At 36.4% G+C, this 15059-nt stretch overlaps 1 protein-coding gene across 1 annotated transcript in view; it reads left to right on the forward strand.

Moving 5' to 3' along the window:
* Positions 1 to 233: 233 nt before the first annotated feature.
* Positions 234 to 15059, forward strand: part of LOC145670506 (proteasome subunit alpha type-1-like) — a 31958-nt gene continuing 17132 nt past the window's right edge. The window contains exons 1-3 of the mRNA XM_081739256.1: positions 234 to 383; positions 4474 to 4533; positions 8347 to 8537. Coding sequence (XP_081595382.1) covers positions 381 to 383; positions 4474 to 4533; positions 8347 to 8537 — 254 coding nt within the window. The 5' untranslated portion in view covers positions 234 to 380. The remainder of the gene's footprint in view (positions 384 to 4473; positions 4534 to 8346; positions 8538 to 15059) is intronic.

Here is a 15059-nt window from a genome sequence, read left to right on the forward strand (position 1 = left end):
TCCACGAAATACATTCGGTAAAAATAAATTTTCAATGTATCATTGTTACTGAGCAGGTCGTATCTAAGATTCCGTACAAGTCTTCGCAAAAGTGTGCTTAGAGCAACGTAATGCAAAAGATAGGAGAAACTACTACTGGTATGCCGCATATCGCAGACTACGTAAATTTTCGTTTCGTTGACGCAAACCGTGACGAAATGTGCCTGTAACCCTATTTGATGTGCATGACAGTGAACAGAACGTGATGCAATACGGAGCGAAGTAAAAAGTTTCAGAATAGAACTTAAATGACTGAACAAAAGAACATCGTCACGGTTACGGAGAAGTTTTGCTGCATGGAAGTTGTCAACTAGTTTTAAAGACATCAAATTATTTTGAAAATGGTATGTTATACACACTCTTTGGGATTTTAACTGAGTAGATATTAAGTTTTCTTTATGTAGATGACCCTTTTATAAAAGGCATAATTATGTATACATATAGTAAGAAATAATAGTACATGTGAGGGTGCAAATTGATTATACGGGTCCACAGATGTAAAATTTACAGAAGAAATTTGTAATAATATTTTAATAGAGTAGTGTGTAAATATTAAAAATATGGTGTGTAATAGTCTGCGTGCATTTGAGTTCAGACTTGTGTAGACTACGTACATTAATTTTACGTATTTTCGAGTGCATAAAGCTACTGTTATTTTGTATCCTAATTATATATTTAGTTTGGGTTAAATTCCAAAGTTGGGCGTCCGTTTCCAGCGAAATTTTTACAATTTACAGGAAATATATGGATAATTTGATCGTTTGTGTGCTTGATAATATATAAGTCTCTCGAAAAATCTGTTTATTTGTTATATATAAGCGGTTATAAACATGGGACTATATGGCGAGCGGAGGGAACTACTTGGCGCAAGGTAACCGAACAGTTGCATTGTGGGAAAGAAACGAGCATTTATGTTACCAACATGGCGAATGTACAAGGGCAATGAACTAGCAGTTTTAACATTTGTGAAGGAATACATTGATAACGAGTAAAAGTTTGTGAAGAACACGGATTAATGAACCTAATAACAAATTGCAGAAAGTGTGGAAACGAGATAACAGTGAAAAAACTTGACGAAAGCGGACGCCCAACTTCGGAATATATGCCTTTAGTTTTCATGTGGATAGTAAATGATATAGGCTATATATGATATAAATTATTGGGGTTTTTACTAGAGCCGGTAAGTGGTAAAAGGTTCTGTCTTACGATATGGCTAAGTTCTGCAGACTTGTAATTTGAAAAAGGTCTTTTGGATAAGGTAGAAGGAGGTTGCGATTAAGTTCCAAAGTTGTTTTAGGTATAAAGAGAGTGTGTGGTTTAATTCCGAAGTTGTTCGTCCAATTCTATTGAAATTTTGAAAATTTATCAGGAAGAAATGGGTAATTTGCTCGTTTATGTGCAAGGGCCGCGGTGGCTCAGTGGTAGAGCGTTCACCTCTGGTGCTTGGGGTCCCGGGTTCGATCCCAGCCCCGCCAAGTGAACCTTGTGGTGGACAAGCACCGTGTGCGTGGGTTTTCTCGGGTTCTCCCGTTTCCTCCCACTTTCTTCATTCCACCATTTCACTCATCATCACCGTCTCCTTTAGCCTAACCGGCATAACCGTGGGAATAAAAATTAAAGATTTTCAGAAATTTCATTTCATTTTTTCGTTTAAGTGCATGATAATGTATGAGAGATGAAGTTTTATTTTTTTATATAAGCGGTTATGGCTGATATGTAGTATTTCCCCCAATCTACGTAGTAGGAGTTGTAGTAGGGGTAGGGTTGGAGTAGGAGTAGGAATAGTAGTAGTAGGAACGGGTTAGAAGCCCCGCAGGGGTTCTGTTCTCGACATAAAATGGGCAAATTAAAGAGTTGGGGGAGGTATTAAATGCCATTCGCGGTTAAAAACATGGAACTATTTCGCAACCGGAGGGAACTACTTTGCTCAAGGTTACCATATGATTGGATTTTGGGAAAGTGACGAGAATTTGTATTCCGAACATGGCTGCAGGTGTACAGAGACACTCCAATTGGTATTCTTACCTCCCTAACCCGATCCTATTGTACTTGTTCCTACCTTACTCTTCTTGGCTAATCTTCCACAGATGGCGGCCCCGGATAAGAGACACATGAACCTTTTTTCAACGTTGTTATAATAATATATTATAATAGATATTATTATTTATAATCAAAATATCAAACAAGTGTATTGCGATGGCCTGTACGTTCTGTAAAGTATGCCGTCAGTCAGAAAAGTTTGAGAACCATTAGCCTAAAGGATACAATCGTAGGGCGTAATTAACTAGAGATTTTATGTCATTTGTACAGCCCGCAGCAAAAAACCTGCAACATGAGCATGTAAGTTTATTGTGAAACTACGCCTAACAGCCCAGGGAATCAACATAACGTCTAAGTGGCACGAATCACGCCAGGAGAAACCTCGGCTTCCTCCTCTGCACACTTAATTTGGAGCAAAAGACTTCGTCGTTTCACAATAAACTTACATGCTCATGTTGCAGGTTTTTTTTTTTTTTTTTTTCTGCAGACTGTACATGTAAGTAAACGACAAAGGCGATCGGTTTACTTCCTTTGTACTACAAGGCAGAATTTTAAGAAGTGAGAAGGGCTGCTTGGCTCTGTTGAGAAGGGTGTCAGGGAACACCAAAATAGTTGCCTTACAAATACATTAAATAATAGACTCGGTAAATAAAAGTGTAGGCAAATTTTCCTTTTAAGCAATTCATTCATTTTCGATTCGTTCAATGATTCCGATTCCGAAAGAACAGACTATTCGGAACAGTTCCTTTAATGTTCCGAGGATCCAGTTTCTCCTAAACGGAATTGGTTTAGGAATCATGATCGTTCCTGCTGTACATCCTTCACTAATTATTTTAAAGATAGTCTTTTGAAAAATTTATTACGATTTTAATTTCCACTCTTAGAATAGTTCTAAATTAATCAATATTTCAAGTTTACAGTGTTTAAAATAATAAATTAAAATGTTACACCAGGAACCACCATACTTCCCAACTCCAGCAAGTTATAGAACAAAATTCATAAAAGCCTAAAACTATCCGTTATATCGGAATTTTTATAGGAAAAGCGAGTGAAATACATAGTTTTTTATTCATTTAAGGGAGGCAAGCCCCTTTAACTCCTTGGATACCAACTACAACCGGTGCTCTATGTAAAAATTAAGAATAATATTAAAAATAATAACATACCTAAAAAAATTATATAGGTAAATATAATTCAGTTGCAGCCTCAGAAATATTAAATATTTCTACGACCGAAGAGAGCTTCGTCAAGTTGAACAGTTAACCCCGGTCCCACAATTAGACCTACGGATTACTTTATAACAGCTTCCAAACATACTTCTTTCCAATAGATCATCCAATCACAAACAAGTTTTGAACTTACATTTGACGTAAAGGATAATGTTTTTCACAAATAATGTTTCCTTGTTTCGTAATACCATTGACAAACACAACAAATCAACAATAATTTTCGTACTTCCAGCCTTGAATTGCTCAAAAAAGTGCAACTTCTCACAGAAACTAGCTTTAGATACGATTGCACACCTACTATATCAAATATATGATACTTTCAGTTTTTCACCAAGAAAAGTGGAAAATAACTTATTCTCTTTATCACACGAAATACAAATCTTACTTAACTTCATTATTCCGTCACTTAAAAAAGAAAAAAAAAAAATCTTTTCTGTGTTGCAAACTTCACTTGACAATGTAAATAAATTTAAATAACAGAGAAATTCCTCAATAATAACTAATCAAATAGTGCCATTCGACAGTGCGTCACATTGCACTCCTGTCACACACCACCCGAGCGATGATTACTGCATGGTATAATCACGAAAGAAAGAATTCTTCAGTTAACATTTCTTTTCCTAGTTACTCAACAGTAAATTAACGTATTAGAGTACCGATTTTGGCAAGCTATCAAATTGTTACTATTCTAAGGATAATAACAAAAAGATCCAAATTAATTCATTTGTTTCCGAGTTATTGGCAAAAGAAAATATGCCAACTGTCAAATACGTTCTTTTCCGCCTGTACAAGGTGACAGAAAAGTCACGTGACCTTTCTGTTTGCTGCTACACAAGAGTCACGCTGACATACTGACGAACTGATTCGTCCGAAAAACCGGAACAGATTGAACCGAAAGAATCGAAACATTGAATCGAAATACTGATTGAATTGCCTAAAGGAAAGACTTGCCAAAGTGTATGTTCACAAACAAAGATACTACCAACGTAGTGATAACTCACAGGTAAAATACTTAAGTTGGAAATGTGGTTCTGTGTGTTTATATCGTATTTTATTTCCTTTTTCCTCTTTGGTCTTTTGAAGGTGCACAATTTCTTATTTATTTATTTACTTATGTGCATACATTACTCATCTGGTCATTTTTTTTTTTTTTTATTTATTTCAGTTCCGAAATCAGTATGATAGTGATGTTACTGTGTGGAGTCCCCAGGGACGGTTACATCAGGTAAGTTATTGGTATTACAGAAACATATAATAGATTGTACTTGCATAGTTATCGAAAATTCATACCCTTTTTAGTCAGTATTTTTTGTACAAATCAACCAACAAACAAGGAATTATATTTTTCTAAGTAAATTACTTTGAAGAATACTTTACTATTGGGACTACAAATTTGTTTGTGGTCAAAAACGCATTTATTTTAGAACAAAATGAATGAACAGCTTAAACTACATTGTCCATCGCAACTACTACTTTTTCCCACCTCTTAGGCAATTTTCGAATTCCATCTTGATAAAGATCTTGGGTTTTGAGGCTATCCAAGTTAGGAGTCAATTTTCGATTTCTGCGAAAGAATGAACCGGTGACCTGCCAAATCGTGCTGTATCTATCGGAACAACCAATAATCAGATGGAGCAATGTCCGGCGGGTGCGGTAAAATATGCCACGTAAGCGTTTTCAGATTTTTTTTTTTTTTTTTTTTTAACTTTTGCGACATGATGCCAATGAGCCGATAACTTTGTCATGTCTTTGGTCATATTCCGGCCGTTTTTCTCGTAATGCCCCACTCAAACGAATCAGTTGTACCCTATACCGAATGCCCATAATGGAATCGCCAGGTTTTAGAAGTTCGTAGTATACGACACCCTTTTGGTCCCACCAGATACACAGCATGGCCTTCGAACCATGAATATTCGGCTTTAATGTTGATGTTGGGGTCGATGACAATGATCGATCGGGCATAGCGTAGTAGTTTTTCTTCTTGGAATTGTAGAATATCCATTTCTCATCTCCAGTTACAATCCGATGAACGGTTAACGAGAGGTGTTTTTCGAGTTTCTCGAGCAATATGAGAGGAGGGCCGCCATTTTGGAAAGCTGTATATCGAATGAGAAATTTTTTTTCAGCGAAAAGAAAAAGTATGGGTTTAATAATATTGAATGTAGATCCCATATAAAAAATATGAATGAAATCTGAGACTATGATGACTACCAATTGTGTCTTGCCTGGACGATTTGAAATGGAATCGGTCATAGGTATATGCAGGTGCATTGTTAATTAGTGATGTAAGACAGAAAATTTGTCCGTCTTTATGAAGAATTAGGTGCAAAGAATAAGAACAATGCAAAGAATTCAAAGATCTGAGAGTTATAAAACTTGCACAGAGTAAAAACGTTTGAGTTGGCTACTTCAGACAATATGATACATTGTACTTAGACATAAGTTTTAATTTGACCTATCCCAATTCCCTCTCGAGTCAAAAATGGAGAAAACGTTTTGATATTGCGGTTACATCTGATAAAGATGTATCTCTGTATAAAATGTAGTGCCTCTGGGTGAGTCCTTCGTATGTGAAAATCTGATGACACACATTCGTTTTATGTATTATAATACTGCCCTGCTAAGCGAAAAGGCCTTAACTCCATTTCACATACTTTCGAGAAAATAAGCAAAACGCGGTTTGGTTGTACGTTATAATTTGTTATGTTTCAATAAAACTTTATTAAATATATTTTCACGATCTACAATTTGTGTGGTAATACAGTTAAATATTTTTGCTTATGAATTACCACTTAAGGTCTTTTTGCTTACTTTCAGTTACAGTTTTGAACATAAGGTAAACACTCATGACGTCATTACCCCCTACCTATTGGTCAAACCACGTCAGTTTCAGTTTATATAGATGCAGAATTGTACTACGAACATTCCCATACCAATATCTCGTTTTTCGAAAAATGTGGAGTTAAGGTCTTTTCGCTTAGGATGGCAATATAGATAGCGTTTGTTAAATGACTGTGCAAATTATATTCCTACGTGGGGCCGCGGTGACTCGTTGGTAGAGCGTTCATTCTGGTGCATGGGGTCCTTGGTTCGATCTCAACTCCCGCCAAATGAGCTTTGTGGTGGACAAACACCGTGTGTGGGTTTTCTCGGAATTCTCCCGTTTCCTCCCACTTTCTTCATTCCACCATTTCATTCATTTCTCACCATACCGTCTCCTTCATCCTAGCCGGCGTAAACGTGAGACATAAAACTTAAAAGATTGGTTTACGTTTTAAGTTCCTATGGATACTTTTAACTCATTCATTCCTAAATAGTTTCGAAGCTGACGTTTCATTACACCAGCCACAATCAGTCAGTCAACCTGACTACAGAATTTTAAATATCGAATAAGTAAGCTAGACCGGGTCGATCATGAAATGAACATTTGGAAAGGCTGATTTGTGTTTCATTTACGTCACATTTTGTAAATTGCACCCATTGTTGCAAATATAGGTAACTTATGTAAGAATTTGCATTTTGCGTTGAAACTTCTTAATTAACTTTGTAAACGCATAACGTTACATGCAGTTGCTCGTAATTTTTCCATTACTGTCCATAATTTACGGCCAGAACAAGTAGTTTTGTGTCAAATTAGGTTTGTAATATTGGGCTGTCTGTTTCTTAGAACTGGTGCCTAGGTCAAAAAGTTTTTCTAGCCATATACATGTGTGGTGTTGGTTGCGTCTTTGTGGGGTTCCTCAAGGTAGTGATTTAGGACGTCTTCTTTTCAGTCTTCATGTTAATGACTTACCACAATCTCTAGAACACTGTATGACATGTATGCGGACGTGGTTCAGTTGTTTCTCTCTTCTTCTCCAAGGCAAATAGATACATGTGTAACAAAGATGACCGAAGGTTTGAGTAATTTGGTAAATGGTGAGCAGATAATTGATTGTAAATCCAGTTAAATCAAAGACAGTTTTAATTACTTCCAAACGTGCGACTACATTAATAGATGCTTCACTTCTTCCCAATATAACTTAAGACTGCGAAATATTCCCTTCTCTTTCTCTGTGAAAAATCTTGGCGTCATATTTAACAAATATTTACCTTAGTCTGATCAAATTAACACAGCATGCAAGGAGGCTTTTGGAGTACTTCATTCCCTCAGCAAATTTAAAATTTTTTTACAAATACAGTTGAAAAAAAATGTTCAAACTCTAATGGTACCACATATAGAGTATTGTGTCACCTCCTTAACTGACGCTGATATACATTTGCAAAACTGTTTACGGTGGGTTCAAAATGCTTGCATACGTTTTATTTTTAACTTAAAAATTCTCTAATCATGTAACGGCATTCTTTGAAAAGCTACAATGGCTGAAGATGCAGCAACGGCGTAAATTGCACTCGTTGGTACTGCTCTATAAAACACTTACTTTTACAGAACCTTCTTACCTTCTAAAAACCTTAATTTTTAAAGCAATTTCCGTAACAGGGACTAAGATCACGTTTTAATGGCCAGCTTTGAAATTCCATAGATCTGCTTATTCCTCGAACTCATACATAATTTCAACCTGTCATGATTGGAATGCTTTGCCAACCTCGATACGTGAGTCTTTCAAAAGAGCAGTTTACAATTTATTGTTATCGAAGCAGGGTTAAGTGTACTCAGAGACAGAAGCTCGTCAAAGGATATAAAACTTAATACTATTACATATTGTATCACATATGTATACATTATTCTAGTGTAGCACTGTACTCTTTGTATTGTGTGTGTATGTGTGTGTGTGTGTAAGTGAGCCTCTGTTTCTTTGTTGTATTTTTTACTTTCTAACTTTTTTTTATTATTATTGTAAACTATAATCTTTGAATTTTGTATCATGTTTAGGTGGTAGATAAGGCTTCTTACAGCCTTAATCTCGACATGTAAAACAAGTCGAAATAAATAAATAAATAAAATAATACAGTTCACCCCTGTATATTTTAAGTAAAATAAAATTTGAGAAGTTAGTTTTTTTTTTCAAATAAGATACATAAAGTCTCTTTTTTTTAGGTGGAGTATGCCATGGAAGCCGTGAAATTGGGTTCAGCGACTGTAGGTCTGAAGAACAAGACTCATGCGGTGCTCATAGCTCTGAAGAGAGCATCGTCGGAGCTCTCAGCGTATCAGAAGAAAATACTGCCCATTGATGACCACATGGGAATTACAATCTCAGGACTTACAGCCGACGCTCGAATTCTTAGGTTCGTATGATGAAACAAAAGGATCTTCTTGTGTTCATTTCGTTTTCCCGTTTTATAATAATGCAATACATGCAGCCAACGTTTTATTTTAAAACGTACAGAAATAAAAGGTAGCAGTGCCACATGTACACCACGTGAGGAAGATTTGGTTTGTATGGCGTGAAATTTTCTTAATATTGACACCGGAAGTGGTAGAAGATTTTTTTGCACTTCCCGTTTTAATAAGGAAATTACACTGAAGATGGAACGTATTTGTGGGACGTTTTAGTGATTGAAAGAAACCTTCTTCGTGCTATCTATTACCGTTTTTATATCGTAGCAATTAACGTTAAAACCGGAAGTGGTTGGTTTCTGCCACTTCCGATTTCAATACAGAATACTCATGTATCGTTTTTGCTCTATGTTGTCCAACATTGAAACTGGAAGTTCTAATGATGATTTCTATGACGTCTGATACTATGACCTTAAGGGTGGGGGATGAAGGCAATGGCTCAGTGGTAGAGAGCTTAACTCTGGTGCGTGGGAGAGCTCCTTCGTGGCTAAGTGGTTAGCGTACGCGCCTTTGGCGTGGGAGACCCGGGTTCGATTCCCGGCGGGAGCTCATGTGGTTCGGATTCCACGTTAATCAGTAGGTCCCGTCTCATATAGCCTCGCTGCTTAAAGGGTCGTTAAACTCAAAATCAATTCAACTCAACTCAACTCTGGTGCGTGGGGTCCCTGGTTCGACTCCCGGCCGAGTAAGTTTATGCTAGAAAACATCGTGTCCGTTGGTCTTCTCGGGGTACTCCCGTTTCCTCCTCCTTTCTCATTCCACCAATTCTTCCATCATCATTCATTTACCTTGCTCAATGTCTCGCTTGGCTTAAAAGACATATTCGTGGAACGTTAAACGGAAAGATTTCATTTCATTTCCTTTCAAGGATGGAGATGAAAGACATATTCGTGGAACGTTAAACGGAAAGATTTCATTTCATTTCCTTTCAAAGATGGAGATGAAAGACATATTCGTGGAACGTTAAACGGAAAGATTTCATTTCATTTCCTTTCAAGGATGGAGATGAAAGACATATTCGTGGAACGTTAAACGGAAAGATTTCATTTCATTTCCTTTCAAGGATGGAGATGAAAGACATATTCGTGGAACGTTAAACGGAAAGATTTCATTTCATTTCCTTTCAAGGATGGAGATGAAAGACATATTCGTGGAACGTTAAACGGAAAGATTTCATTTCATTTCCTTTCAAAGATGGAGATGAAAGACATATTCGTGGAACGTTAAACGGAAAGATTTCATTTCATTTCCTTTCAAGGATGGAGATGAAAGACATATTCGTGGAACGTTAAACGGAAAGATTTCATTTCATTTCCTTTCAAGGATGGAGATGAAAGACATATTCGTGGAACGTTAAACGGAAAGATTTCATTTCATTTCATTTCAAGGATGGAGATGAAAGACATATTCGTGGAACGTTAAACGGAAAGATTTCATTTCATTTCCTTTCAAGGATGGAGATGAAAGACATATTCGTGGAACGTTAAACGGAAAGATTTCATTTCATTTCCTTTCAAAGATGGAGATGAAAGACATATTCGTGGAACGTTAAACAGAAAGATTTCATTTCATTTCCTTTCAAGGATGGAGATAAAAGACATATTCGTGGAACGTTAAACGGAAAGATTTCATTTCATTTCCTTTCAAGGATGGAGATGAAAGACATATTCGTGGAATGTTAAACGGAAAGATTTCATTTCATTTCCTTTCAAGGATGGAGATGAAATGTATCCTTAGGATATTTAATGATTTGCAAGAATCCCCTTCTCGTTGTCTTTGCGTTATGTTGATTCAATGTAAAAACCGGAAGCAGTTGGTTTCTGCTATTTCCGGTTTAATATCACCGAACTCTTAATCCTGTACATCGTAGCCGGAATTAATGGTGATCTGTCATTTTGACAAATTCCTGTAATACGTGAATGTTCTTTAATCTTCCAAGCTTTCGGCTTCCCCTGCAGTCTTGCTCACGAAGATTAAAAACAGGAAGAAAAACAATAGTAACATTAAGGAATAAAAATAGAATCAAGAGAAGAGCTGCGTTGTACGGAAACACGTTCTCAAATATTACGTCAGTAATCTCCAGATCAAAATGATACAAACTAAAATATTGCGGAATCAATTTGTGCCATGTTGGAAGGTTCCCACCTCATGTTATTATTTTTGTTATGCCAATGCTGTGAAAATTTTGTAACTACTACCTCTCATTCGTCATTCATACCACCGTCCCTTGTCTGAATTTAGTTTGGGTTTTATTAAATGAACAAATATCTTTTTAAAAACTCTCTCTACTTCATTTCTAGCCTCGAATAAAATTTTTGAATTTTCTACCTTGTGTTGCATTTCTCTTAAATGCTTCGATGAAACATAACACCGGATTTTCCACTTTTGAATCTCTTAACAAGCTTTTTATTCTTTCTTAGCGTTCTTTTTTATTCAGTTCATTCTTTTTTCACTCTGCTCTGTTCATCTTAGGATCTTTTTTGTACGTTACTTTTAGATAGTGGTATGTATTCCTGGTTTTACTCCTTTTATCTCCTTTCCGTTTTAATCCTTTTTACCTTGCCACTGAGGAAGGAACCAGCTGAGAGTTCCGAAAACGTCAAAATCTTTAAAATTTTTCAAGGGAGGATTCATTGGTAAGTAGCCATTTTTTTGTTACTCTAACATGCTCCTTTACTCGGCAGCTTCATTTTGTTTCATAAATACACGATTTTTTATTGGGATCCTGTAAGAGCTTTTCCCTTGATAAGTCTGTTCCATTTCTATTTTTTGATGTTTCTATTTTTTTTTTCTCTCTCTTTTTAACCTCCATTGGGAGACTCCAAAGCTTGGAAGCTTAAAGAAAATTCGGAAATTACAGGAATCTGTTAGCAGAATGATAGAATTCCTAAGCGTGGTTTTGCATTGTCTAATAATGATTTTATTAAGTTTTTTTTCCCTCAAACGGACAAATTAAATATATTATAAAGGACCTTTGATAACCAAACTCCTTAAAGATTAATCTGATATTGGGGTGGGCTCCTCTATTTTTTATCTCCAAGCGATGATAGGGGGAAAAAGTATGGTAATCCTTAAAATAAATCAACTCTATATTTCAGCCTATTTTTCACGTTTCATAGCCCCTACATACCGAATACGTAAATTATTTTCGGAAGTCTGGTCTTACGTATGTACTATACCCACATAGAAGTTATGCCGTTCAATGTGCTCGAACTTTTTTTTTTTTTACTTCATTTTTTATTAGATTTTCCAGGGAAGTTTTCTGATTTTCTTTTTACCACCAAAGATGATGATAATTCACTGCAGGGTGAAAATAAAAGAATGTAAATTTCTTCATTTAACCATTTTAATTATTCAAAAATCACCATTTTATTAACAACCTTATATAATGTACACTCATGTCCAAAATGATTGTCGCATGTCTATAGATGTGTTGTTGTAGCAATATAATTTGGTAACGAATTCGCCAGGTGTTTCTGATAATCCGTGTGCGTGGGTTTTCTCGGGGTTCTCCCGTTTCCTCCCGCTTTCTTCATTCCACCATTTCATTTATTACTCATCATCACCGTCTCCTTTATTTAGCCTCACCGGCATAACCATGGGACGTAAAACTCAAAGATTTCATTTTTTTTTTATTTCTTATAATGTTAATATGTGTATAATCGGCAAAGACATGTATGTAGCAAATTTCATATCAAAAGAGCAGTAAATAAGAACAATAAAACGAAAATAAAACTTTCTTGTCCATTTAGCAACATTTTGTTTTACTCATTCTAATTTTTGTATTCATAATTATTTTCCTATGCAATTTAGCACAAATATATATTTCCCGATTATACGCATGGTATCAATATTAAAAGTATATGGTGCTTTACTTTTTTAAAATTTCAAGACTTCCAGTGTACCTCTAAAAATGTAATAAAGAAATAACGTTTTTTATTTATTTATTTAATATTTAGTTAGAACTGGACAATCTACACAAAACTTGAAATCGACCAACGAAAACGGCACGTTTCTGGCACTTGTGGTTTTTGAGATCTCATTGTTGAAAGGATTGGAGACAAACATATAAGCTTTTCTTGACCACAAACATATAAAGTAGCATTTTAATATATAGATTACCAAAAATTGGGTGTTAGCATGTGGGTTCATGATTTATCTCGCCAATTTTAGTTTTGTTCAGTTATTCTGATTTATACTTATTACAATTTAATGATTTCTTTTAGTATAGTCTCCATGGTGTAAATTCATAAACTGGTGTTAGAAAAATGTCTTTGAAATTGTTATCACTTTAACTTCTTTGTTCTTCCTGGTAGGTTTGTGACACAATGGAAGGGGAGAAAAATTAAGTTATGCACGAAGTGAGGAATGCGCCACCTCCAATTAAACGTGCTTCAATTTGTGTTAATCACCTAGCTGTCTTGTCTTTCTTAATCATTTTACTTATTGCTACGCTTTTCTTCCCTCGTACAGGTTACAACACGTCATGCGATTTTCCTGTACTTAAAAGTGTGGTTAGAAAGAGCTGGTGTCTGACAGATTACTGCTCGTGCTGTAAACAAAACGAAGAGGAGAATTGTTCGCTAATCACCGCAGTACTCTTAGCAGTGTTTTGGCGGTCAAGTAGGGTGTCGACTAGTCTCGAAAACATGGAGAAACCTGGAAAAGTCAGGGAATTTTCTGTATATTCTGGAAATTTTTGGTCAAGTTGCGTTTGTTTCATTGCTTTTACATTCTATGTGCACAATATTCAGAAAACAACTGTTTGCTACAGCAGAAGTCATCATACAATGAAGGACTTGTGAAAGGAGTTGGCAACCCTTGCATCTGGAGCTCGTGGTTTCTGATCTCTACGTAGCCCCGCGTAGCGTAGTCACTAACGCTCTCGCCTTCGGTGCGAGCTGTCGCGGGTTCGATTCCCGGTGGGGGGCACTCGGTCGAAAAAGTGTAAAACGCTTTTTCAGGCCAACCACCCTGAATGAGGTTTTCCTGGGATTTCCTCATTCATACCAGGCAAATACCGGGGTGGTACGTAACTTATAGGTCCCAGGTCGCTTCCTTCCTTCCTTCCTTCCTTTTTCCTTCCCTTTCCCCAGATAGTGTGCTCACCGAGGGACGTCATCCCTGAAAACGTGACGGGCTAAATGGCCTTAGATGCCGAGAGCACAGAAATCCTAAATCCTTTCTGATCTCCACGTTAAAAAATGATCCTCATGTCCAGGGGTGTAGCTAGGTTATTGCAACCGGTGACCCCAAATAAAGTCCTAAATAACATGTTCTGATCTTTGTGATTTTATTGTAGTGATAAGTAAGAGCCTATGTATGGTTAACTCTAATTTATAATATAATGCGTACTTACATTACTTAGATATAAACCCTTATTCTATTTCCTTCATATTCCATTTTCAATGAAATTTGGCGTTACACATGTCTTTTGTGATGTTTATTATTATTTTGCAGTTAATTTCTTTGAATATTTTTGGTATGCTTGTAACTTTTAAATAAGATCATTTTTTCTAGCAAGTGCTCATATTTTTATAGAAAACGTGAATGTAGAAGACAGAGCTCAGCGATTATTACCACACTCGAAATATGTCGATTCGGTTTCAGGTAGTAATCGAGAACCATCTTGTGACAGCTTTAAAATTGTTAAATCATGTCTGTCTGAAAGATTCGTTGCTTGGAGCTAAATTAGCGTTCTTCCAAACCATTGCTGCAGTCATTCAACCTTATCTTACGAAATTTCAGTCAGTCTCACCAATGCTTCCTAGGGGCCGCGGTGGCTCAGTGGTAGAGCGTGGGGTCTCGGGTTCGATCCCAGCTCCCGCCAAGTGAACCTTGTGGTCGACAATCACCGTGTGCGTGGGTTTTCTCGGGGTTTTCCCGTTTTCTCCCACTTTCTTCATTCCATCATTTCATTCATTTCTTATAATCACCGTTTCCTTTAACCTAGCCGGCATAACGTGGGACGTAAAGCTTAAGATTTCATTTCATTTCACCAGTGCTTCCTTCTTTTATGGTGAAATACTTAAACTTCTGAAGTCACTTATGAGTAGATTTGTTTAGGAAAAAAAAAAGAAAGAAAAAGAAATAGATTGTGATTAAAGCAGCAAGTTCTGAAGACCTGATGAAAGTTTGCTAAAAGATCGTATTAAGTGTCCGGCTAAGCAGGTTAATGTTGGATTTGCAACACGAACAGCTTTAAAATCTGAACTGGATATCTTTCGTTTTAGGAGGGATTGTTTGCATATTTTAAATGGTTTTTGTAAAAAGATTCTGTGTAAATTGCCATTGAAATACAGACTTATTTATGGTGCAGCACGTCTCTCTCCCGATCAGTTTTATAGAAGAGACTTGAGGAGGAACAAATAACCGCAGCATTGTGAATGCTTGTAGAGAATCATCATTTGTCTGGTCCTACTGCTGATGAAGTAAAGCAACTCTACAGTGAAATTTGTACTCAAGATTCA

The sequence above is a fragment of the Thermobia domestica genome, chromosome 14 (assembly GCF_964235325.1).
Source record: "Thermobia domestica chromosome 14, izTheDome1.hap1.1, whole genome shotgun sequence".
Classification (NCBI taxonomy): domain Eukaryota; kingdom Metazoa; phylum Arthropoda; class Insecta; order Zygentoma; family Lepismatidae; genus Thermobia; species Thermobia domestica.